This window comes from Giraffa tippelskirchi, chromosome 2 (assembly GCF_054371585.1).
Source record: "Giraffa tippelskirchi isolate mGirTip1 chromosome 2, T2T-mGirTip1v1.2.pri, whole genome shotgun sequence".
NCBI classification, from domain to species: domain Eukaryota; kingdom Metazoa; phylum Chordata; class Mammalia; order Artiodactyla; family Giraffidae; genus Giraffa; species Giraffa tippelskirchi.
Window position 1 is genome coordinate 234,778,451 of NC_137276.1, and position 25,995 is coordinate 234,804,445.

The 25,995-nt window shown below is 48.5% G+C and overlaps 1 protein-coding gene across 3 annotated transcripts in view; it reads left to right on the forward strand.

The window, feature by feature from the left end:
- The first annotated feature begins 8,849 nt into the window (after nt 1-8,849).
- PLCL2 (phospholipase C like 2) overlaps nt 8,850-25,995 on the forward strand; it is a 206,943-nt gene continuing 189,797 nt past the window's right edge. For 2 of the 3 annotated variants that reach the window (XM_081573311.1, XM_081573312.1), the window contains exon 1: nt 8,850-9,195. In XM_081573311.1, coding sequence (XP_081429437.1) covers nt 8,896-9,195 — 300 coding nt within the window. In that variant the 5' untranslated portion in view covers nt 8,850-8,895. Of the gene's footprint in view, nt 9,349-25,995 lie in introns of all 3 variants that reach the window. The other variant, XM_081573310.1, reaches the window with a different exon arrangement.

Consider the following 25,995-nt stretch of genomic DNA (forward strand, 5'->3'; position numbering starts at 1 on the left):
ATCGCACCTCCCAGAGTTAGGTCAGGAATTTTACTGACCCATGACAGGGCTGGGAGGACTCCTTTAATGGATTCTTTGAAACTACTTTTTAAATTGGAACCGTAACACATGCACGAAGGGAAATAAACCTCCGACTGACCCCAAACTCTCAGTTGCCTCCCCCGATAGCATCAAGTACAGGCCTTTCCAAAAAGTATACGTATGTTTAACAGACAAAAGTTTCATGAATGCATTTATTCGTAATAGATAATATGGCAAAACAAGACTGAAAGTCAGAAGGCTTAGAATAACACATACTCAGCATATCCAAGGAAAGAGACCTCAAGGGACTTCCCTGGCAGTCCAGTGGTTAATTAAGGCTTTGCCTTCCAAAGCAGAGGGTGAGGGTTCAATCCCTGGTTGGGAAGATGAGATTCCCACATGGCTTGTGGCCGAAAATACCAAAACACAAACAACAGAAGAAATATTGCAACAAATTTAATAAAGACTTTAAAAATGGTCCACATTAAAAAATCTTTAATAAAGAAAGAAGCCTTATGAAGTAAGAAAACATTTTATAAGGATATGAAGGACAAAGACGGATTTTCAAAAAAGGTGTATTAAAATCAACAAATTTATTGAGAAGCTATTATGTTCAGGTTCTGGGCTGGTACAGAAAGGTTGAAGGTGAATCCTATACTGTGCCAAGTGCTTTAAGAGCCAAGAGGAGCAACATACTATGCCTTCTGGAGTCAGGAATATCTGAACATAGGAGGAAACATTTGTGAATCTTGAAGGATTTAAGGCTTCCAGTGGAGGGAGAGAAACAGGAATTCTAAACCTAGCAAATACCATGGGCAACAAACAGAGGGTGAGCATGCACAGCTTTTCGGGGAAGTAGTCAGTGTGACTAGTTTGGAGGAGGCATATCTGCCAAGGAAGTGATCCCAGAATGGAAGCCAGGGGCCAGGTTAATATGGGCCGTGAGTGCCTAAGGAGAATGAAGTTTGTCTTGAATTGAATGTGTTGAAGACTTTCGAGTTCAGAAGTGATCCCTCCAGGGACAATTCTGATGGTGATTTGAGAACTAGATTGAAGCTGGGAGGGGCTAGAGTTGGGCAGGATTAGGAGGCTGCTGCAGCAGTCTGAGCCAAGTGTGATGAGACCGTAAACCAGGCCAGGCTGGTGGAAATGTTTTGAGAGACCGTTCTAGATTGGTTTACATGTTTAATTATTCCTTAATAGTTAAGTGGACCAGGGGGATGCAAGGACTTGAGGACCATTCTGAGTTCCTCAGGAAGGCTGCTGTGTAGGTAGTATGCTGTACAAAGAAACACGGAAGACGGGGGAACAGGTGTGTGGAGTACGACTTCAGGGACCTAAAGCTGAGGCATGTTGAGCGTGACATTCCTGGGGCCGATCAGGCCCAGCGTCTCAGCAGGGAAGGAGAGTTTCTATGCTATAAGGAAAGTCAGCATCATCAACTGCTTCACAAAGGTCAAGAAAGATGGAGATTTAAAAAGTAGCCATTGGGTTGGTTAATTAGGATGTCAGTTTTGACCTTTGGGAGGGCAGTTTCAGTACAAGAGAAAGGAAGTCAATTAGAGAGACAGGTAACTGAAAGCTTTCGGGGAGGCATTCATATTTAAATACAGAAGGAAAGCAGGTAATGGAGAGAGAAATGGATGAGGACTCGGACCAAACCAGGCAGCAGAGACAGACAGCAGCCGTGTCCTGCTGGGTTTGGAAAAGAGAGAAGCCGTGTCTTTGCCTCGGGGTTTTCACCTTTCCTCCCAGAATCTCCTTACTGGTGCTGCAGCCATCACACTGGCTGTGGGGGTGGGGGAAGGCGCACCTCTTTCTTTCACTGACCATCTGTCCCTTTATCCACGACGGTGAGCTGGGAGGAGGTATGATTCCTAACCTCTCCTCACTGGCGGGGGAACCCACCACAAAGAGCCAAGCAAGATCCCTCTCCTGAGAGCCCGCATTTCTGGCCTTAGGGGGTTTCTGATGAAGGCAGCTCTTCCCTTCCTGGCTCCTGGTCGCTGCCCTGGGGCACCCATGGAAACTTGAGATGCCAGACCTAAGAGCAGGTAGACCAGAAGGCCGGAAGCATTTCCTCTCTCTTTGGTCTAAGGCTGTCTTCCTAAACCTTGATTCTTCTTACCTGATGGACACTGAGATTAGCCACTCCTTCAGGGAACACCCCACTCCAGCTTCCACCCAAAGGAGGGTTACAAAACCCTTCAATACCCACCCCCACCAAAAAAAAGTCCTATCAGAAGAGTCCAGTAATGATACAAGACATTCATAGATCTTTTCTGATGTGATGTGAGGTTAGCTTAAGACATGGGGTGATGGGTTACGTAAGGATAAACGGGATGGAGGAAAAGTGAAACCAGCTTATTTCTTGACGTATCTTATTGTCTCTGTGAAATCGGATTGTAGGACTACTGCTGAGATGGAGGGGCAGTGGGTGAGCGGGGATTTGGAGAGGAACAGTTTGGAGAATGGAAATTGGAGACAGTTAGTAAAGAGGAATATATCGCTTTCACAGCACCAAAGGCCCCACTGAACCCAGAAATCATACACCTGTCCAGTCAGCAGAGCTAGGATTTTTTTTTTCCCTCCAGCAGAGTAGAAGCCTGCGGCAAGCAGAGGGAAAGTCATGGTTGGATTCATGCAAAGTGTAGAAGGGCCTGGGCTGCTGCTGAGAATGTGATTCAAAGTCTTGGTCAGGAGGTAGAGACGGGAGTGTTCATGAACTTGAGAGAGGGATGGGTGGGGAAGTACATTCTTGCTGAGGCTGGCAGGTGGTGCATCTGGGGGAGGTAAGGGCAGGGGTGTTGGCTAGACGGTGGGTTTCTTTTTCCTTTGGCTGTGCTGCGTCTTTGTTGTAGCACAGGAGCTTCTCTAGCTGTGGAGCACAGGCTCTGGATTGAGCAGACTCAATAGTCGGCATTTAGGCTTAGCTGCCCTGCAGCACGTGGGATCTAGTTCCTTGACCAGGGATCAAACTCCCATCCCCTGCATTGGAAGGCAGATTCTTAACCACGGGACCACCAGCGAAGCCACCAGAGATGATGTGTTTCTGAGTTTCAGATTTCAGAGATGAACTAGTTCTGGGGCTGGAATGTGTAAGTCGGAATGCAAAGGGGAGAAGGTTGGGAGCCATCCACCCCACACTGGGATGCAGCAAATGATGTGGTCATCAGACTTCTCCACTCCTGAAAATAATCTGTTCTTGGAACTCAGATCAACAAGACCTAACACATGCCAATTTTGGGACGTGTTTGCTACACTTTGCTTATCATGCAGTTAGCAGCTGGGCAGGAAAACAAGCCTCTGTGTAGACCTTACGTGAGACCTTGTTTGGTGGGTGTCCTCTTAAGAGAAGGCACTAATCCAATATCAGGTTTTCTATTCTAGATTCCTGGTTTCTCTGAAAAGATTAGATGATCCGAGCAGCACTGGGCCATGATTCCCTCTTGGCAGCAGTAAGACTTCTCGCCAGGGTATCTGAGTCCCCACGGCTCGGTAACGCTGCCTCTCACCTGGCTATCCACACCATCTTTCCTAGAGTTAGGAGGGAAGTGAAATATTTCCTAAAACCAAGGCAGTTTTAAAAACTGGAAAACCAAAGATAAGTCAGGATTCCTCTGTATTTGACATGCAAATATGTCACTGCTGAAAACTATAAATTATGATGCTGTTAAGAAACAAATCTTTCCAGCTTTACTTGTTACATTATCTACCTGGCTCCTCAAGCACTTAAGCTTGCAATGATTCCTGTAATAAAATAACAGTGGAAATACAATCACATACATGAACGTTTACAAAAGCAGTGCAACAAGTGACATAACTTTTACAGCAAATCATACTGTTACCTTTGCTAATAAAATAATCTTACTGAAACCTCTGGTAATTAATAGATTCCCTCAAAGTGCTACCTAACTCAATAGCCACTGAAAACAACTTAACGAATTCATGCAGTGGCTCCTCAGAGGCTGGAAATCATTGATGTAATTCCCTGAGTGCCTAACTTCTTGGCAGCTATATACACATGTAGGATGGATCCAAGCAAAATGGGTGAAGGATCTTCAAGTGTCAGCAGAGAGGAAGAATATGAAAATGAAAGTTGTTGGCAGGTCTAACTTGCCTCATGGGTACCAAGGAAGACAGGTAATTGTTACATATTTCTTGCTGAGAAGCCTGATAAAATACACATAATCCCAACCCTTAGGACCATAATAGATTCAAATTAACATCTCAGATTAATTTAGGAAGCAAATAGGTAGCCAGTGTGGACCAGTACATTGATTTAATCTGGTATTTCCTTAAAGCATTTTGGTCTTCTACTTTCTACTCTAGTTAACACTCACATGAAACATATGGGGAGCAGTCGAATATGAAGGCTCAGAGAGTATACTGCATCTTGAAAGAAATACAGAAATAAAATGGGATAGAGGTTTGAGAAATGGAAATTATCATCACACATTGAGGGAAAAAATAATCTGAAGGCCAAGTGTTCAGTGAGTCAGAAAAATTTAGAGTCGTAATGTTACAGGCTGCGAACTGGAAACTAGATACAAATTCATAACTTTCAAGGGTATCGGTGACGGCAAGAAGTCAGTAACCAGCGTCAGTGTTATTTTGGGAGGCCCCAGGGAGGTTATTATGGACCAGGGAGCCTGCGGAGCCCATGTTTGAGGCATCGGATTTAAGATCCAAACAACAGAACGTCGCGCCGTCAAGGGTGACAACAATGATTAAAAGCCCAAGCACATTGAAATCTGAAGAAAACTTAGAAGAGATGAAGCTTTCTATTGATGGCATGACAAAAAAAAAAACCCACGAGATTTTTAGAGGTATATATTTACTTTAAACATTATGAACAAATGATTCATCAGCATCTTGTATACAGAGACAATAAATTGGCATAAACACCATATTCAGAAGGAGCATTTTACTAATGTCTTGCCTATCTCTTATTGCCCAACTCTGAAAAGTCATCAGAAGGGACCATTAGACAGTATTTGCTGAGAGATGACTATGACATTTTGGCCCTTTTCCAATTTGAACTTCTATGAATTTTATAATGCCATAAAAACACTTCAGCAAGAATTTTGGCAAAATATTTACAATTTTTTTTCAATAACACTGCTCATGGAATAGGAGAAATGGAAAGCAATCACTTAGTAACTGTAGAGAAACAAGCAGAAAGGAGGAGGAACAATTGCTTCCTGTGCTGCTTGGGATGAAAAAAAACAAGTTTAGCTATTAAAAAAGCCTGCTGGGGGCTGAGCACTGTACGTGTGATGGGAACACGCTGCTTCCCATCACCACCCGGGAAGAATGGTAGCTACAGCCTGACCGTGTGTGTGATGCGGAAAGCACGCCTCCAACACCTGCAGGCATGTGACCAGCGACTTGTGGCAGACGGCCCTTAGGGGGGTAGAAAGGAACCTGGCACAGGCCTTGGGCTTCTGGCATCACTTGGTACAGGTCTGCCAAGATGCTTTGGGAAACGTTTTAATTTAAATGCCAAGTCTATTTAAATGACGTCTTCCTGGTTTGACCTGTTGGGAGTCTAGAGTGTGATGGACAGGTGTTCATTTTGGAAGCATTAGGAGAATTGGATAGTGGTTTTAGAAACAGCACCCTGTATATTTCAATCTATATGTCCCCCTCACCCTAGGAAACTCGTATGAGTTGCAAAGATATGACTCTCATAGCATATTACTGGTGATTGATAAATGCAGGAAAAGGTGGAAATATCTTCAGATGTTTACTCAAAATATCGAAATTAGAAAACTTTAAGGATAAAGGCCTAGCATTCTTCCTTTCCTCCCCACCTCATACCCACAGGCTATTATGACTACACATTTGATAAGACAGATTTAGTACCCGATTTGAATTATTTGAATATATTTTCCTGCAAAAATATCACAAGGTGGAAAAAAAAAAAATGGAACCAAACTAGAAAAAAGGACAGAAAGAAAGAAAGAAGGGATAGGACTGAATAAAATATTCAAACACTGTTGTCCATTGATGTGATATTAGATGTTCACATGTAGGCCCAGATTTGCAAGAGAGGGATACAAGTCTGTCTGACAGGTTACGAAAACAGGAATCCAGAAGATCAGAAGAATTAAAACACCCCCCAAGAATAACAGAAAGGTATTTGAAGTTGCTTCAGAGGCAGGGAAGGGGGTGTGTGTATGTATGGAAAGCTGTTTCCTCCTCAGACTCTCCTTGGCAGTTGGCTACAACATCATGCTGATGAAAGCAAGGTCTTGAAGTTCACCCCCCAGCGGACCGTCAGTTTCTCCTTCTCGCCCTGCAGGAAGCGCATTCCCGGAAAAGGACTGGAGCTGGAGAAGCGCTGGAAGATGCGGGCAGGGCGCCTGCGGTGGAGAAGGGGTGCCGAGCTAGGGCTGCGGGCTGTGTCTGGCTCCAAGGGTGGACAGCAGGGGCGTGGGGGAGTGTTGGCGCGGGGAGGTGGGGGGGCGGACCGACAAAAACAGACAAGATCGGGGTGTTTACGCTGCTGACTCGACCTGAAATACTAGGGGAGGGAGGAGGAAGGACCGGAGGGGCCTGCTTAGCGATCCAAGCAGGGTTCTTCTCCCATCGCGGCGCTGACCCCGGGCGAGGGCCGCGAACCAGCGGGCATCCCTGGCGGCGGGCTCAGGCAGGGCGCTGGGGGGGCGGGAGATGTGACGAAGCCCCGGGGGGCGACTCGGAGTGCCCGGGTCCCCGGCTTCTCGCCTCTCGCTGTCCCCTCCCCGGCCCCAGCGTCCTTGCAACGGGCTGACCCCGCTCACAGATGCCCGGTTCAGGAGCCCGAAAGAACCGAGCTGGCTTCTGCACGTGCAGCGGGTCTGGCCCGAGGGGGAGCGCGGAGGAGACGGCCCCGGGGCCTCGCCCCGCGCGCCGGGCGGAGCCCGTGGCCTGCGCGCTCGCGGCCCCTCGGGGCGCCGGCAGCTGACGGGCGGTTGCCAGAGCTCCGGAGGGGCCGGGGGCCTCCGTCGACCCGCGGCCGCCCACCGTCGCCGTCTACTGGGCAGCGAGGTGCCCGCGGCCCGATGAGCCGGCCCGGCGGGAGCGGCCGCGACGGCGGCGACCTGGAGCGGGAGCCGGGCGGCCGCCGTGCGTCCGGGGAGGGGAGGGTCCCCGCGGCCCGCGGGGGGCGGCGCGGAGCCCCGAGGAGGCGGCGGGGCGGGCGGGTCCCGGGCGCCCTGCCCGCCCTGCGCTGACCCGGGGGTACGCGGCGGGCCCGGTGCGCGCCAGCCTCCGGGGGTTTGGGGTCAGGCGCCTCGGGAGGCGCCTCCGCGTGGCCGGGGCGCGTCTGGGCGTCCGCCGCTGCCCCGAGCCCGAGGGGGGCGCCGCGTCCCCCCAGGCCGCGCGGCGTTCGTGGCGCCCGCGGCGGCGCGTGTGCAGGGCGTGTTTCCGCCCCGGGAGGGCGCCTCGTCCCCAGGGTGGGTCCTGAGCGGTGGGTGCCCGGTGTTCCCCGCGGTGGGTGCCCAGTCCCCGGGAGGGCGCCCCGTCCCCCCAGGGTGGGTCCCGCGCAGTGGGTGTCTGGTGTCCCCCGCGGTGGGCGCCCTGTCCCCTGGAGGGCGCCCCGTCCCCCCGGGGTGGGTCCCGCGCAGTGGGTGTCTGGTGTTCCCCGCGGTGGGCGCCCTGTCCCTGAGAGGGCGCCCTGAACCCACGGTGGGTGCCCAGTCCCGGGGAGGGCGCCCCGTCCCCCCGGGGTGGGTCCCGCGCAGTGGGTGTCTGGTGTCCCCCGCGGTGGGCGCCCTGTCCCCTGGAGGGCGCCCCGTCCCCCCGGGGTGGGTCCCGCGCAGTGGGTGTCTGGTGTTCCCCGCGGTGGGCGCCCTGTCCCTGAGAGGGCGCCCTGAACCCACGGTGGGTGCCCAGTCCCGGGGAGGGCGCCCCGTCCCCCCGGGGTGGGTCCCGTGCAGTGGGTGCCCGGTGTTCCCCGCGGTGGGCGCCCCGTCCCCTGGAGGGCGCCCCGTCCCCCGTCCCCGCGGTGGGTGCCCCGTCCCCTGGAGGGCGCCCCGTCCCCAGGGTGGGTCCCACGCAGTGGGTGCCCGGTGTTCCCCGCGATGGGCGCCCCGTCCCCGGGAGGGCGCCCCGTCCCCCGTCCCCGCGGTGGGTGCCCCGTCCCCTGGAGGGCGCCCCGTCCCCCCTGGGTGGGTCCCGAGCGGTGGGTGCCCGGTGTTCCCCGCGGTGGGCGCCCCGTCCCCGGGAGGGCGCCCTGAACCCGCGGTGGGTGCCCCGTCCCCTGGAGGGTGCCCCGTCCCCTGGAGGGCGCCCCGTCCCCAGGGTGGGTCCCACGCAGTGGGTGCCCGGTGTTCCCCGCGGTGGGCGCCCCGTCCCCTGGAGGGCGCCCCGTCCCCCGTCCCCGCGGTGGGTGCCCCGTCCCCTGGAGGGCGCCCCGTCCCCCCGGGGTGGGTCCCGCGCAGTGGGTGCCCGGTGTTCCCCGCGGTGGGTGCCCCGTCCCCGGGAGGGTGCCCCGTCCCCTGGAGGGCGCCCCGTCCCCCCGGGGTGGGTCCCGCGCAGTGGGTGCCCGGTGTCCCCCGCGGTGGGCGCCCCTTCCCCCGTCGCCCCGGGCCGCGCGCTGCCCGCGGCGCGTGTGCCGGGCGTGTCCCCGGGCCCCGGGCCGCCTGACCGCGTCTCTCTTCTCCCCCTGCAGGAACCTTCCGATAGTCCCGCCGCAGCGGCTCTGACCGCGCGCGAGGCGAGCCCGAAGCCGACAGCACATCGAAATTAAAAAAAAAAAAAGAAGAAGCGGAAGAAGCGGCCGAGGCGGCGGCGGGCGGAGCGGCGGAGGAGGGGCCGCGCGGCCCGGGCGGCGGGGACGCGGGGACGCGGGGACGCGGCTTTGTGCTGGCGGGTCGCGGGGCGCCCATGGCGGAGCGCGGCCGGGGGGCCGCCGGCGGGGCCCTGCCCTCCTCCCCGGGCCCGGTCCTGGCGGCCAAGGGCGCCCTGCGGGCCGGGGCCGGGGAGGGCGGCGGCGGCGGGCGGCCCGGGCCCGGGCGGGCGCGCTGTGACAGCGCCGGGGTCTCCAACGGGGACTGCAGCCTCGGCGCGTCCGGGGGCGAAGCCCGGGCCGGCCCCGCGCTCGCCACGGCCCCCGGCCCGGCCTCCTGCCCGCTCCCCCGGGACAGCAAGCCGGGCGGCCTGCCCCGCCGGAGCAGCATCATCAAGGTAGGTGGGAGAGGGGCGCGCGTCGCCCGCCCCCCCGCCATACAGGGGGGGTCCTTCCCCGGGCGGCAGGACTGGGGGGCGCTGGAGGGGGAGCCCCCAACTCCCGGAACCGGGGCTGCGCTGGCGGCGCTGCGGGCGGCGGAGCGGGGACCGGTGCGTATGGCGTTTGGGGAGGATGGAGAGGGGTGCAGGGGAGCTGTGCTCAGACAGCCCTCCGGGACTCGGGGCTGTCACCTCTGCAGGGCTCGCCTGCAGTGATGGCCCGGTACCTGCCAGGCAGGGCACCCTCTGCCAGCGGTAGCCTAGGCTGCTCGAACAGACCCCCTGCCTGGTCTCCATTGTATGTTAAAGACAGTTAGTGATCATGTGAAAACATTTTCTTAAGAATCGCAGGCAGCGAACAGAGATTATTCAGTAGGGTTTTCTTCAGATGGGTCTGTAAGTTGCCTCTTGCCAAAGGTGAGACTCAGAGGGTGCAGAAATCCCTGGTCAGCTCAACCAACACAGAGAAATGGAGTAGGTTTCTGAAGGTCCAGGCACCTTTCAGCTTTCTTAGGGTCAGAAGCTCTGAGAGATGACCGTCCTGCGGGGTTTAATCTTTTCCTTGCTGCAGCAGGCAGGCCTCCAGTTCTGTGGAAGTTCTTTTGGGCGGTTTGCTTGGTTTTGATGTCTTTTTGCCTGGTGTTATTTAGCAGAAGGAAGTCAGCGTTGGGTGCCTCTTCAAACTCCAGGAGTAATACGAGGAACTCCTGAGTTTGTGGTGGTTTCATTCTAACATTACCTTCTGGCCTGCAGTGTAAATGCATTTCTCCTGACATGTTGTGAGTGGGGGAATAAAAGATCAATGAGCTGATCAAAGCAGAGCCTTTAGGCAGGACCAGCTCTTTCTGCTCAAGTTTGGGGCAAATATGAAAACGTTGCTTTCTGCAAACCGAGAGGTCAGCGGGACAGGGAGCACCGGAGCACCGTGATGGGCTGCGCCCCCCTTCCTGTGGGAGGGAGGGCAGGACGGGCCCAGTGGAGAGGACTGGCACTCGGGTGTTTGAAATTTAACTGGACCTACAGGAACCTTCTGCGGGGCGTGTAAGTGTCCGATGGTGCTATCAGCTTCTGTACTTATCTGGTGAAATATACCACCTTGCAACTCCATGTAACAGGCAGTTGTGAAACTGCTTTTCGCTTTGTCATCTGTTTGCCTAGTTTACCTCTGAGAAGGGGCACAGTTGAAGGGCTTAAAGGTCAAGTGCATGGACTGTCTGCAGGAGGTGTTTAGAGTTTAATTAAGGTAAGCAAAGTAGATTTTTGCTGCACATCTATCTAGCTTTTAGTGACTTATATTTTCTTTTACTTTGTCACTTATGTTGCTATGGGAGTTGCTTTCAGCCATGCGTGGTAATCAATCCCATTGACAGTTACGTGTCATATCTGTTTTTATTGGTTACTAGACAACTTGTGGTGATTTTGCTTTGAGGTGTTAATGAAGTCTGAGGTGGAAATTCCAGAGAAGATGCACGCTCATCTTAACTCCTCTGCCTCAATTTTTTTAGAGGGCCTGTGTTTGCACTTAAAAAAATTCAGATTTTATTGGTGTCTGCAATGGAGTTCACAGTGTAACTTATTTAATTATAACAGCATCTATTTTAATTTTGCATTCATGAGAGATTAGGAAGGATGGTTTGCCAACATTTGCTATGTGGAATTGAGAACTTGTTGGTAGATATCATTTCTTCATTGAAAATTCTAGAAGCACATGGGGAACTGATTAATTACTCAGAAATCAATGGAATTTTGAAACCCAGGTATCTTCATCATTTTTCTTCTTTCTAATGAGGGCAGTTGTTGCCTTGTTCTCAGGTGTATCCCTAGACATACATTGTGAGGAAGTTAGGGGTTCTGTATTTTGCTTCCTGAATGAATGGAGAAATGGTAAGAAAGCATATGTTTTCTCTAAGTTCTTTTAATTTCTAAAATGGCTGGTTGGAATTTACCAGTCTTATTTTATTTATCGTCCTCTGTCTCCCAAGATGACTCCTTTTTCTTGCCTCTGTTTTCAGTTTGCATTTTCTTAATACCCTTTGAGACTGTGGAAGTAGTGTTGAAAGTCGCTCCGCCTGGGTTGGAGGGCAGAGGTACACCTCGTTTAAATAGGTGATTACTCGGTATCTGCTGCCTTTCAGTTGGTGTCGAGAAGGATCCAGCTTTTAGACATTGAGCATGGCGTTTTCCTAAAGACACGGCAGCCTAATAGAATAAGGAGATCTTTTACTTTAATATCAAATTTCATAAAGCAGCAAATAGTGCCCAGATATTTTTGTCTCACAAATGGCAGAATTACATTTCACTTTTGTTAAACAGGTAATAGACAGCTTAGCAGGAGCCCGTGCGAAGCAGCAGTGGTGATCTCGCCTGGGTTTCTTTTAACAACGGGATGGATGCAGGCAGGTGAGGGGATGGAGAGGCGGCAATAAAGTAGTGAGCCTGGTGGGGATGGGGCTTGAGAGGACAGAGTGGGCGCTCACTTCCCAGCGGAGGCCGCGTGGGTGGGCGCAGTCGTCGCTGTGCTGGGCTATGCCTGTTTCCTAGCCTCCACCTAGTTCCTTACAGTCTTGACCTTCCTCTTAGGTGGGGACCCCCAAATCAGAGAGAGGAATAACAGTGGAAATGGGATAAACAGTGGGCAGAGGAGGGGACTGTTGCTGAGTGCTGGACATATGCAGAAATCCGCTGAAGGCTGGCCAGAATGGTATTCCTTATTTAAAATTATTTCTTTGGAACCCCATCTGTTTTGTAAATATGGTGTTGAGAAAGAAATTGTTACAAAACTACATTTTCTGCCAGAATAGATGCACAGATTCATACTAAGAGAGCTCCTTGCTTATAAGAGTGTTGGTGGAGATTTAGAGCGAGCAGCCTGGTAGGACCTTTAAGTACTCTGTGAAGAAAAATAAATCATGGAACTCATTGCCAGACTTTTCTACTTTTCCTTAGCTGCTTGAAAATAATATTACACTTTGTTGGATTTTTTGCAAAGGTCCGTTGCTGGATTTTTAGGGGAGAAGTCATTATATTTGTCATCTTAAGTAGTCTAGTAAATGAAAACATCACTTTCGTTTTCTCTTTCCATATTTCATCACACCATTCACTACAGTCCACACTTTATTTTGAAACAGTTAATTTGGTTAATTGTTCAAATGGCTTTTTTTTTTTTAAACAAATAGCTCAATCCTTTAATTCTAGAGTTTGGTCTAAAGTTATGAAGTGGCATTTTAAGCCTTAGATTTTTTTTTTAAGTTTTGAAATAAATGAAGTTTAAATGTCTATTAGTTTGGCTGGTTTACTTTAATCAAAACTAATTAAATATTTTGGATGGCACATCAGAAGGCATGCTATGATTTGCATAAAGTAAAATTCACTCTTGCTACTGCCTAGTTCTGTGCAGTTTGACCATCACACACAGTCATGTAACGCCCACCACGACCAAAATCTGGAACAATTCGGTCGCCTCACACAATTCTCCCAGTCTCTTTGTAAGCCTTCTCCTCCCCTGTCCTCAGACCACAGCAGGTATTGATTAGGGTATTGGTAAAAATAAGTTGGAAATGGAGCCATTATAATATTTTGGTGTTTAAAAGTGATGATAGCAGCCACTATTTACTAAACACTATTCATATGTGCAAAACACATGAAAAATGTTTAGCTGGATTCTGTGACCTGGTCTTGCACCAACCATAGGGGCTGAAGGAAACCCGCGTTCAGAGGGGGTCACTGCTTGCCCACAGTGCTGGCGCTGATTGTTGGACTCCGTAGGCATGGCTGCATGTTACACTGGCAGCGTTAATTGTTTTGTGTAATTAAGGTAGTATTGGTTTGGGAACACCAGACTTGATTTTTTCCCCTTTAAATGTGGAGGATTCTGGAAGGGGAGAAAGAATATCACTTTCTGCTGTCAGAAGAAGTTGACAGATAATATAGCCAGCCAGCTGTCTAGTCACCTGTTGTGGTACTTGACCGGAGCCTCCAGTTTCACTGGGTCCAAAGGTTTGACCTTGTCCAAGGAGGCAGCCCTGAGTTTCCCTAGTATCACTTAGTTGTCCTTATTCGAGTATCACGGTGTATAGGAGAAACTTATAGTAACTTTCCACGAACATGGATTCCCTACACCTTGATGCTGAGCCCCCGGCGTGGGAAGGCTTTTCACATCTATTATGCATATTTAAACAAAATATTTAAAATGTACCTTATGGTTTAAATAAACTAGATTCTCTGCAGGCAAAACCTGGGCTATATTTATCCGTTCTGCCTAGAAAGTCAGCACTCAAAAACCCTATTTTCTGAATTTTATCTGAAAAAGTAATATCTCCATTTGACTTTAGACTTTTTTGTCTGAATGGGGGCCCCAGGGAGCGGGAGAGACTGCTGCGGGAGAGACTGCTGCGAGAGACAACACAAGCCCGCAGGCGTGCGGGTGTGTCATGAACGGTCAGCCCGCAGTAACCGAGCCACAAAGTGGGTTTGATTGGATAGACAGGCCACCGGGGTCGTTTAGGTCAGAACCATCTGGGGGCCAATCAGCAAGCCTCCACTGGCTCTGTGATGAGCCTGGGCCCGGCTCGGGACTGCTGGGAGGCGGGTGCCCTGGGCTCAGCCACTCACAGAGCCTTCGGCACAGTTCAGAGTTCAGTTTCAGAAGGCGTCAAGGGGTGTTCCTTTTCCGACTCTCAACACTGCTTGCCCCCTTTGCTTCCTCCCTCCTCTGTCTCCCAGCCTCGCCTCCCAACACTTGTGCTGGCCTCCTGGTGCTGTTTGCCAGGTCCAGAGAGACAACCGACAGGAAACTGTCTGGGTTTTTAATTGCTGTTTTTGGCCTCTCGAGTCAGTTTCTTAGAATGCTCTCTCCCAGAATCTGTTCAGTTCCTTTTATAGTTCTCTGTGCTCTGCTAGGGGTCTAAACGAGACTGTTCTTTTTCACTTTTGCTTTTGCTTTTTTTAATGCTCAAGTTCCCCATGCCTCAGGATTTGACAAAATAGGGCAGTGCTATCTGCAGGTATAAGTGGAGGGTGAGCATTCACGCTTTCCCTTCAGACTCTTACCTTATACATCTGTGTCCAAGAAGAGATGCTCTGTTCCTTACTAGTGCTAAATTTTGGCTGTTATTATTTGCTTGTCTACCAGACCTCTGGATGAGTTTAGCTGTTTTCATTTCAAATGAATGGATTCTGTAGTACAGGGCGTATTCAGATATTTTTACCCGTCAGCCTCAGGATCTAAAACTGTGCACATGGCCTGGTGAGCATTTTCCTGTTGATGATAACGGTGAAATGAGGGTGTGGTCCTGACACGGGTGTGTGTACTGACCCTGACAAGTCGGAACCCCCAGAGGGGTGTCAGTAGGACCTATTTTCCTTGTGTCAGAATAATTCCATCCCTTAAGGGCATTCAAAGCATAGAATGACTTGCACTGAGCTCTGCTGACAGTTGTGTGAGCGCGCCAGTCTGCTGGCAGGACGCGTGGCGCCCACCCATCTCAAGGGGCAGAGCAGGGCAGCTGGGCAGCAGTGCAGGGTCACGTGGCAGGGGGCTTAGGTCAGACTTGTTCTAGGTGGTCATCTCAGCCGGGCGGGACAGGCAGACCACCTTTTATTCTGCTTCGTTTGATTGCACTTTACAGATAGTGCATTTCTTACAATTTGAAGGCTTCTGGCAACTCTGTGTCCAGCAAGTCTCTTAGCGCCATTTTTCCAGCCGCATTTGCTCATTTTGTGTCTCTGTGTCCCATGTTGGTAATTCTCACGGTGTTTAAAAGAATTCATTACTATTATATTTGCTGTGGTGATTGGCGATCAGTGATTTTTTGATGTTGCCGTTGTAATTGTTTTGCGGCATCCCACTCTGCGCCCATACTAGACGGTGAACCTAATCCGTGAGTGTGGTGTGTGTGTGTGTGTGTGTGTGTGTGTGGACTGTGTTGTGTGTGTGTGGTCTGACTCTTCTCTCTCCCTCCCCCTGGGCTTCCCTCTTCCCTGAGACACAGCAATACTGACATGAGGCCGGTTAGTAGGCCTGCAGTGTCCGCTAAGGGTTCAGCTGAAAGGAAGAGTCGCACATCTCTCACCCTAAATCAAAAGCTAGAAATGATTCAGCTTAGTGAGAAAGACATGTCAAAAAGCCCAGATAGGCCAATAGGTAAGCCCGGTGCTCTCAAGTTGTGAATGCACGCAAGGGAAAAGTTCTTGAAGGAAATTAAAAGGGCTGCCTCGGTGAACATGCAAAGGATAAGCGAAACAGCCTTCTTGCTGGTATGGAGAAGGTCTCAGACCAGCCACCACATCCCCTTAATCCAGAGCCTGATCCAGAGAAGGATCCTGACTCTCTTCAGCTCTGGGAAGGCTGAGAGAGGTGAGGAAGCTGCTGAAGAAAAGGTTGACGCCAACAGAGGTTGGTTCGTGAGCTTTAGGGAAAGACGCCGTCTCTGAGCCATCGGAGTATAAGGTGCAGCAGCCAGTGCTGATGTAGAAGCTGCAGCAAGTTCTCCAGAAGATCCAGCCCAGGTAATTCATGCAGGTGGCTACACGAAGCAGCAGATTTTCAGTGTGGATGAAACAGCTTTGTATTAGAAGATGACACCTAGGACTGTCACCGCTAGAGAGGAGAAGTCATTGCCTGGCTCCAGAGTTTCAAAGGACAGGGTGACTCTTAGTAAGGGTTAATGCCCTGGTGACTCTATGCTGAAGCCAGTGCTCATTTACCATTCCTAAAATCCTGGGGCCCTTAAGAATGATGCTAAATCTTCTCTGCCTGTAAATGGAACAGCAAAGCTTGGATGGCAGTACATCCGCTTCTAACACAGTTTACTGAATATTTCAAGTCCATCGTTGAGACCTACTGCTCAGAAGAAAAGAGTCCTTTCTAAACATGACTGTTTATTGACGATGCCTCTGGTTACCCAAGAGCTCTGGGGGAGATGTGCAGTGAGATTCACGTTCCACACTCGCCAACACAGCATCCATCCTGCAGCCCATAGAGCAAGGAGTAACTTCAGCTCTCAAGTCTTATTATTTAAGAAATGCATCTCCTAAGGCTGTCTATCGCTGCCATAGAGAGTGGTCCCTCTGTTGGATGTGGGCAAAGTCAACAGAAAACCTGCTGGAAAGGATTCACCGATCTAGATACCATGCAGAACACTCATGATTCATGTGATTCATGGGTTCAAATACCAACATAAACAGGAGTTTGGAGGAAGTTGATTCCAACCCTCACGGAAGACTTTGAGGGATTTAAGACTTCAGTGGAGAGAGTAATGGCAGATGTGGTGAAAACAGCAAGAGAACTGGAATTAGAAATGGAGTCTGAATTGCTGCAGTCTCATGATCCAACTTGAATGGATGAGGAGTTGCTGCTTATGGATGAGCAGAGAAAGTGGTTTCTTGGGATGGAATCGGGTCCCCGTGAAGATGCTGTGAAGGTTGTTGAAATGACAGAGGACTTAGAACATCACGGAAACTCAGTTGGTAAAGCGGCAGCAGAGTTGGAGAAGAGTGACTCCAACTTTGAGAGACGTTCTGTGTGGGTGAAACGTCATTGAACAGCGTCGTGTGCGACAGAGAGATCGTTCATGAAAGGAAGAGCCGGCTGATGTGGCAAAGTGCGTTGTGTCTTATTTTAAGAAATCGCCACAGCCACCCAGGCCTTCAGCAGCCACCACTGCGCCCAGGCAACGGCCATCAACACTGAGGCAAGACCCTCCACCAGCAAAAAGATTACAACTCACCGAGGGCTCAGATGATGCTTAAGCTTTTGTTTTTAAACCAATAACGTATTTTAAAATGAAGGTATGTATATATTTCTTTAGACACAATGCTTTAGCCCACTTAATAGCCTACAGTATAGTATAAACATAACTTCTGTATGCACTTGGAACCAAACAATTCCTACAACTCTCTTTATTGTGATATTCACTTTACTGAGGTGGTCTGGAACAAACTCACAATATCTCCAAGGTATGCCTGTACCCTGGGGGTCTTGATCTGTCCTCGGGACACACTTTGGATGTCCAGATTATTTGGGGGACAGAATACTGGTGGAAAACTAGAGGGTGTGAAGTTTGGTGCTTGGATCAGATTCTGGCTCCCTGCCTTCCTGTTGGCCTTGGGCAAGATATTTAAGTCTGTGTGTCTCCTTAATCCATCTGTAAAATAGACGTAAAGAAATTCCCCCCAAAGTGTTGTCATGGAGATTAAATGAGATGATACACGTGAAATGCTCAGAGCAGCATGTGGCCAGTAATAAACACTCAATAACCAGTCCTCCCATATGTTTGCTTTTCTGATTTTTAGTTTCTCTTGCTTAGAGTTGATCCTGATCTGCGCAAACTCACTTGGCTTCATTTGACATGGAGATCACTAACACTGCCATCTCCATTTTGAAAGCTTTGTATTTTGAGATAGAAAGAATATACCCCAATAAACTTCACAGACTTATCCTAAAGATGCTTCACGAGTGATTTTTGTTTCAGTGCCTTTGGAAATCTTGATACCTCATTAGCTCCATTTCAAAAGTCAGAGGGCTCTGGACATCGATTTTATCGAGCCAAGCACCCGTAGGTCTTGGTTTGCCTGGGATAGTTTGGGTTTTACACCTTATGTCCTGACAAAATTGTTAACAGTGCCTCCTTCCGCTCTCAGAGGGATCCCAGCTTGGATGACAAATAAGGTGGCTGCCCTACTTATCTGCTTCTCACCAGCCTTTTGTAACAGCCTGTGTCAAAGCCCCAGGAAATGGCTCTCTTTGCCTAAACCTAGTCTGCCCTGGCCTCTCCTCAGCTCTAATTCTTCCCTAGGGTGTGGCTCAGGTCCCCATCGCTCTAGATGGGCTGTTTCTTTCTCTGCCTCCCACCCGCCCTCTGCCTGTATGCTGATGCTTTATGGGTCACCTCACCTTATTCACCTTGAGTTTATGAAGATACTTGGTTTAACGTCTTGTGGAAAGCATGTGTTTCAGAATATATTTTTCAGCGAACGTGTGCATGGGTGAATAAGTGAGCACAAATGACCTGACTTACCGTGGGAGTTTGATGAAGATGCTGTTTAGATGTAGCTCCACCTGCTTTTGATTGGAGTATAAACCCAGTGGGCTGTGTATTTCAAAGAAGAAATTTATTTCATGTACATAATTTTGGAAACAAGTGAATGGAACGGAAATACCTTCATTTAAGTTGGATCCAGGGATTTGGTCGGTTCCAGAACTGTTCTGCAAGATATTAATATAAACGATCTGTTCCTTTTGTGCCCCTGACGTAAGAATAGATCTTTGAAATTTTCTTTGGACTTATGTTCTGCTCACAGAGTTTAAAAAGCACGGCGGGAGAGCTTTACCGTTTGTTAAGGCATTTAAATACAGTTTTTGGTATTTGGTTTCATTGATATTTTTGGCTTTTGTTAACTAAATTAAACTTTCATCGCCATTGTTATTGGATTGTTCAAAGATATTCATGGGATGTGCTTGCTGTAAAAATTAATAATAAAAAAGAAAATGCAGAAAGAATACAGCATCCTGACAGGCAGAGTTGCACAGGTAGAATCTTGCACCCCTCAGCATATTGCGTCACAGAATGCTAACATGTGAGCGTTCTACCTTTCACTGCAACTCGAGGACTGGGTGAAGATGAGATACCAGGACACTCACGTTGTTTCACACAAGTCGCCCGTCATCGTGCGGGGAGCAGTTGTGGGTCCCTTTTTACGGACAAGGAAGCCTGTTCCTCAAGTTGTGAGGATTTCCAGACAAGATGACGAAGGCTGTGGGGCTGAGCCAGTGCCCGGACCGCTGCGGTGGACTTGGAAGCCCACGCTCTGCCTGCTTTTTCACCCTCTTCCCCCTTCATCTTCTGTAAGGTAGATTGGACTTTTCCCTTGTTTTCCTACTTGTCGAAGCTGTTCAGGTTCCTCGAACAGAAGCATTTCTACCAGTCCTAAAATAAACGGCTGATTTTTAATTAAAAAAGTTGGACCTCTTGTGGCTGAATCTGGAGATGAAGCCAGCGTGCACTAACCAATTAAAAGGCCGTAGCCGGAGTCCAGTCCTCCACGCCGTAGGGTTATGTCTCATCTGCAAACTCTGCTCTCCTTTGATGGATTTCAAAGCTTATTAGAAGGGGATCATTTCCTTTTTTTTTTTTTTCTTTTTTACAAATTTGACTTACGCTTTTTAGGGTCCTGGAAGGTAAAGCAGATAATAGTGACTATTTGTTGTTAGGTGAGGTTTTTTCTGGTGACATCTATCCCTACTATTGTTTTGGGATTGTCAAGTAATTACAAAATTACAGAATATGCCTTCAGCACCTTCCTTGGTATGAATTCAGTATTCAGGCATCTTCTTGGAGTACACTGAATATACGGATTTGGGAACAGCGGATATTACCACCCCAGAAACCAAGCAGCTGGATTTAAAGTGATTAATAATGTAGATTCATGGGATTTTTAGAGCAGAAAGAGATCATGTAAAATTCTTTTGTAGTTAGAGATACACAAGGCCATACTGATCAGTACATTTAGCTTCTAGCTATGGTTGAGTTCATTTATTTGCATATTAGCATAACAGAATTGGAAAAAAATTGTTATGTAATACTGCAGTGTGTGAGTATTAATAGCACAAGATGTGGTCTTCCAAACAGCTCTCTTTGAGAATTTGTTTTTTTGCTATAGATAGCTGAGTGTGTACACGTGCTGCACTTGTGTGTGCATATACGCTGAAGACGCTGTTTATAAATAGGAAAGATGAAGAGCAAACCAAATAACGTAGTGGTGGTTGGCACGCGTCCTGTCTCGTGAGAGACTGATGGGTAGCAGGTGTCTGCGCTCTAAATTGAAAATGCCCAGGCAGGGGGAGCCTGTTTTTATGGAGGCTGCTGATGAGGCTTCTGTTGCTTTTGACCAATTAGTGTGGCCACAGAGGGATAAGTGACCTCGTTTGCAGCTACCATTAGAATCACAAGCTCTGTGACTCTCTCCATATGGTTTCCTGCTACTTTTTATTTTTTATCTTCCTTCTAAGCTCTGATATCCTGTGGGCATAAGTAGATGTAATTTTTCTAATAGTTAAAATGGTTTAATGTTTGTTCTTGGAGGAAATACAGTGAGTTGCTTAGACTTTTATTTCTATTAATCCACGCTAATATATTAAATACGAGTAGAATTATTCAGAGGTTTTCATATTGGAGCTAATAGAATTCCTGTTGTAATATGGGTTTAAATGACGTGTTTGTCTTTGGAGTTTTTGGTGGTTTGTTGAAAGAGATTTACATGTTCTTTCAAGGCTTCCTCTGGCTTATGTGTATTCCTATAAATGTTTTTTCTGTACTTTAAAATGGTATCGGAAGTCGAATTGCTATGTCATAGGATATGTGTATATCCTGCCTCAATAAATATTATCATGTGGTTTTCCTGACAAAATCAATTGACACACCTATCAGGTTTTGTGAGTTCTAATTGCTCTAAATGCTTCCTGATTCTTGGCATTGTTAGTGGTTTTGTTGTTTTTAAATTGTACCTGTGATGGTTATGTAATGGTATCTCACAATGGCCTTTATTTTATTTTTTAAATAAATACACTATATTTCAGAAGCTATTTCTCAAAGGGATATTGTAGTATAGTACTCATTCTTTTTTGAAGGGTTCTGATAGTTTTAGTTATGAATTTTTATTTTAATTTTTGTAGGAGTATAGTTGCTTTACCGTGGTGTGCTGGTCTCTGCCGTACAGCAGTGTAAGTCAGTCACGTGGGTATTATACACGTGTCACCTCTGCAGTGTAAGTCAGTCACGTGGGTATTATACACGTGTCACCTCTGCAGTGTAAGTCAGTCACGTGGGTATTATACACGTGTCACCTCTGCAGTGTAAGTCAGTCACGTGGGTATTATACATGTATCACCTCTTTAGATTTCTGTCCCATTTGGGTCACCAGAGAGCACTGAGTAGAGATCCCCGTGCTTTACAGAACAGCACGGGGTGTTGTACGGCGCTATAGGTGCTATACAACCTATACAGGTTGTCTATGTTATTCACAGTAGTGTGTATATGTCAGTTCCAATGTCCCAATTCATCCCCACCCCCATTTCCCTCCTTGGTATCCATGAGTTTGTTCTCTACATCTGTGTCTCTGTTTCTGCTTTGCAAATAAGATCATCTATACCATTTTTCTAGATTCCACGTATAAGCGATTTTATACGATATTTGTTTTTCTCTCTATTACCGTATGACAGTCTCTAGGTCTGTCCACATCTCTACAAATGGCACTGTTTCCTTCCTTTTCGTGGCTGAGTAATATTCCGTTGTATATATGTGCCACATCTTTATCAGTTCCTCTGCTGGCGGACGTTGAGGTTGCTTCTGGGTCCTGGCTGGTGTCGATAGTGCTGCAGTGATCATTGGGGTGCCTGTGTCTCGTGGAAGGACGATGTTCTCTGGATGTATGCCCAGGAGTGGGGTTGCTGGGTCATGTGGTGGTTCTAGGTTTAGTTTTTTTGAGGAACCTCCATCCTGCTCTCCATAGAGGCTCCACCAATGTACATTCTCCCCAGCAGTGTAGGAGGCTTCCTTTTTCTCCACACCCATTCTAGCATTGATGGTTTGTAGATTTTTTGATAATGGCCGTTCTGACTGGTGTGAGGTGATACCTCCTTATGGTTTTGATTGCATTTCTTTCTCTAATAATGAGAGATGTTGAGTATTTTTTCGTGTGTTTGTTGGCCATCTGTGTGTCTGCTTTGGAGAAATGTCTATTTAGGTCTTCCCCCCCATTTTTTGACTGGGTTATTTGCTTTTTTGGTATTGAGCTGCATGAGCTGTTCGTATATTTTGGAGATTAGTTCCTGTGGGATGCTTTGTTTGCACATACTTTCTCCCATTCAGAGGGTTATCTTTTTTTGTTTATGGTTTCCTTTGGTGTGCAAAATCTTTTAAGTTTAATTAGATCCAATTTGTTTATATCTGTTTTAATTTCCATCACTCTAGGAGGTGGATCAAAAAAGATCTTGTTGAGATTTATGGCAAAGAGTATTTTGCCTGTGTTTTCCTCTAAGAGTTTTATAGGGTCAGGTCTTCCATTTAGGTTTATTGATCCATTTTGAGTTAATTTTTGTTCACTGGCTTTTAGGTTGCATTTCCCTGATGATGAATGATGTTGAGCAGCTTTTCATATGTTTTCTTGGTCATTAGTATATTTTGCTTTGTAAAATGCCTATTGAAGTCTTTGGCACATATTAAAAAATTGGGTTTTTATATTTAAAATAATTGATTTGTAGGACTTCTTTACATTTTCTGGCTATGCCTTTTGAATCACATGTATATTGAAAATTTCTTCTAGTGTGTGACTTTTCTTTTCACTGCCTTAAGGGATATTTCTTAATGAATGTCAGTTGCTCAGTCGTGCCTGACCCTTTGTAGTCTCCATGGACTGTAGCCTCCCAGGCCCCTCTGTCTGTGGAATTCTCCAGGCAAGAATACTGGAGTGGGTTGCCATTCCCTTCTCCAGGGGCTCTTACTGTCCAGGGATTGAACCTGGGTCTTCCACATTACAGGCAGATTCTTTACCACCTGAGCCACCACGGAAGCCCCTCTTAATGAATAATAGTTCTTAATTTTAGTGAAATCCAGTTTATCAGCATTTTCCTTTGTGGTTGTCATTTTTTTGTGCTCTATTTAAGATATTTAAGACCATGAAGGTATTCGTTTATTTAACTTCTAGAAAATTTATTTTTCAAATTTAGATCTCCAATCTATCTGGAATTTATTTATTTTTTGTTATGGTATGAGGTAGGGGTCAAGAGTTTTCTTTTCATGTAAGCATCCAATTACTTTATCCAGCACCATTTATTTGAAAACACCATTTTCCCCCATTGCGTTGCATCAGCCTGTTGTCATATATCAAAAGACTTTATGTGTGGGGGTTTGTTCTGCTTTGTTAGATTGGTCTGTTTGCCTGTCTTTTGTTCATACCACACTGTCTTTCTTGCTAGGTGTATGCCCAACAGATAATTAGTCCATTTGGGTGTCAGAAGACATGTGCAAGAAGGTTTGTAGCAGCGTTAGCCATAACAGCCGCAAACTGGAACCAACCCAAATGCTTGTCCTGTGAAATAAGCATATCACACAAAGGGATACCATGAAGAAAGAGACAGGGAGGTCAGAAAGAGCTGATGACCACACTCTGCCCCTCAGGATAATGTTGAGGGAAAGAGGCCAGACACAAAAGGATGCATTTTGTATGATTCCATTTATGTGGGTACAGAAACAGCCAAACTCATTTGTGGTGTGATAGAAGTCATAATGCGCGAGTGCTCAGTCGCTCAGCCGTGTCTGACTCTTTGCGACACCATAGACTGTAGCCCACCAGGCTCCTCTGTCCCTGGGATTTTTCAGGCAAGAGTACTGGAGTGGGTTGTCATTTCCTTCCCCAGGGGATCGTCCCGGTCCAGAGATTGAACTCTGCTTTGAACTCTTGCGTCTTCTGCCTTGGCCGGGGGGGTTCTTTAACCCTGAGCCACCTGAAAAGCCTAGAAGTCATCGTAATGGTCCCATTTAAGGCTCATGACTGGCAGGCGTGGACCCAAGCGGCTTTGGGCTGTCAGTTGTTTTGGGTTGCTGGATCTGAGAGTGGTTCCACTTTGTGAAAATCCACTGAACTGTATATGCCTCTAAATTTTTCTGGGGGTGGATCCTACTTCAATATAGAAGTTGATTTGCACGATTATGAATATTGATCAAAGTCAAATACTTACAGGTCGCTTCACCCTGCACCGTTTAGGACGGTGCCTTTCATAGTCTTTGGCTGTGTTGTCAATAAACGTGGAAACCAGCTTTTGGCCGTGGAGGGGCACTCAGGCTGTGGCACGACCTGGCGGAAGCCTGAGCTGCGTGAGGGTGTGGAGGGCAGGTGGGAGCCTGCCGAGAAACAGCGCGTGGGTGGCATCCTTCCCGAGCTGCGTTGGGAACGAACCGGGAGCCGGGCCTGGGGAAGGGGGCAGCCTGCTGGTCCCTGAGGTCCTCCTGCACTGTTGTGATTGCCACGGGTTTTGACGACTGACTCGGTGTGACTTTGCGTGTTTTCATCCGTTCGGGTGTGCTCGACAGGTACGAAAGTGTGCTGGTCGCACAAAACTTGGAGAACCACTCATGGGTGGAGCGCCTGTTCCATGTAAGAGTTTTCTCGAGAGCACTTTTGGTCTCAGAAGCAGTGAACGAACAGAAACCAGTCATCCAAGGTCATGGACGAAGGCGAGAGGTTTGGGCTGACCCCCGAAGAGCGACCTTCCTGGGGTCACAGGTGGTCAGCAGAGGTTTGGTTCTGCTGGCATTTATTAATATTGTGTCCCATCGAAATGTTCCTTCAGGTCGGGAAAGCCCCAGCTCTTCAAATGGGTCCCGCTGAAATTCTTAGGACACTGAATTAACCAGGATTCTAACATCCTAATGTGCAGATCCACTCCAAACCAATTAAATCACAATTTCCCGGGTTTTCCTCAGGCACCCTGGGGGGTTTTAGAGTGTGGCCGGGGGTAAGGAAAGCTGGATCCTCTCTCCTGTGTTGGGTCTTGGACTCTTTGGCTCTGTTGGGCACGAGTGAGCAAGCAGCCCCAGAATCCTGCAGGCGACAGGTGGTTGGTTGTCCCGTGTCTGGTGGGGGACAGGGGTCTAGCCTTCAGCTGCGTCAGCGGGGTCTCTTCTTCAAGGAGTCGAGCTGCCTTTTTCCGAGGGAATACTTTACTTCATCAAGTCAAATCTGGAAAAACCAACTTATGGGTGAAAATGACGGTCTGCCCTGCGTGCTAATAATTGTGCACTGAGAATGTACTTTGGACTCGGATAAATGCATAGGTTTCATCAGTGCCAAAAAGGCCCAGGGTTCCTTCCTTGGAGCCTTAATCTACCTGGATTGATCATCATGGTGCAGCTCCTGTCTCCCAGTCCATTTCTAGGCCGTTTTCCATCCCTCATAAGAGGAGACCTCTGAGTACCCGGGCATTCTGCGTTATGGAGGAAGAACCTCCACAGGAAGACTGTTTTCTGAAAGAACTCATTTGACTGAGGCACGGCCACTGTTTCTAGAGAGAGGCGACTGCACATTTCAAACTTTGCTGAAATGAGGCCTCCCATTTCCTTTAACCACCTCAGGGGGTGACATGTAGTAAAAACGCTGTTTGCTCGTGGAAGACTGTACGCTGAGCCTTGAAGACAGCTGTCTGTCTGTGCGGGTGGTCTCTGCTGGGGACGCCCCAGTGTACGGCCCGGGGTGGCCTGAGAGTGGGGCTGGGTGACCTTTGGGTGAACGTCTCCTTTCTGAAGCTGTAGCCTTTTCCTCACGGTCGGGAGGAATGGCCACTGAACTCCCAAAACATCTGTAAACTCTCTTTCGTTGACTGCAAAGCAGTGACGTGAAGACGGCGGTGTCACGGATCTGTGGCCTTCACGACTTGAGGTGTGCGCTCTCTTTGGGACCTGACTGCGCCGTCAGCTGACCACCACCCTTCACGCTCGTCCGTGTGGGTCAGTCTTCTCTCCCCCAGACTAACGTGCGTGGATATTCCAGAAGAGAAGCTTGTGGCCCCTTGCCCTTGGTGGGCACTGAGGCAGAGACGCGATGTGAGAAGCCCGAGTCTTTGGAGAACCCCGCCTCTGGAGGGTCCACAGTCTGCAGCAGAGAAGTGTTCTTGAGCCTTCCTGAGCATGGTTGGGACCCGCATATGTCTACCTAATTAGCGCACCTCTGATCTTAGCTTTATTTACTCATTTGTAAATGGGAGGA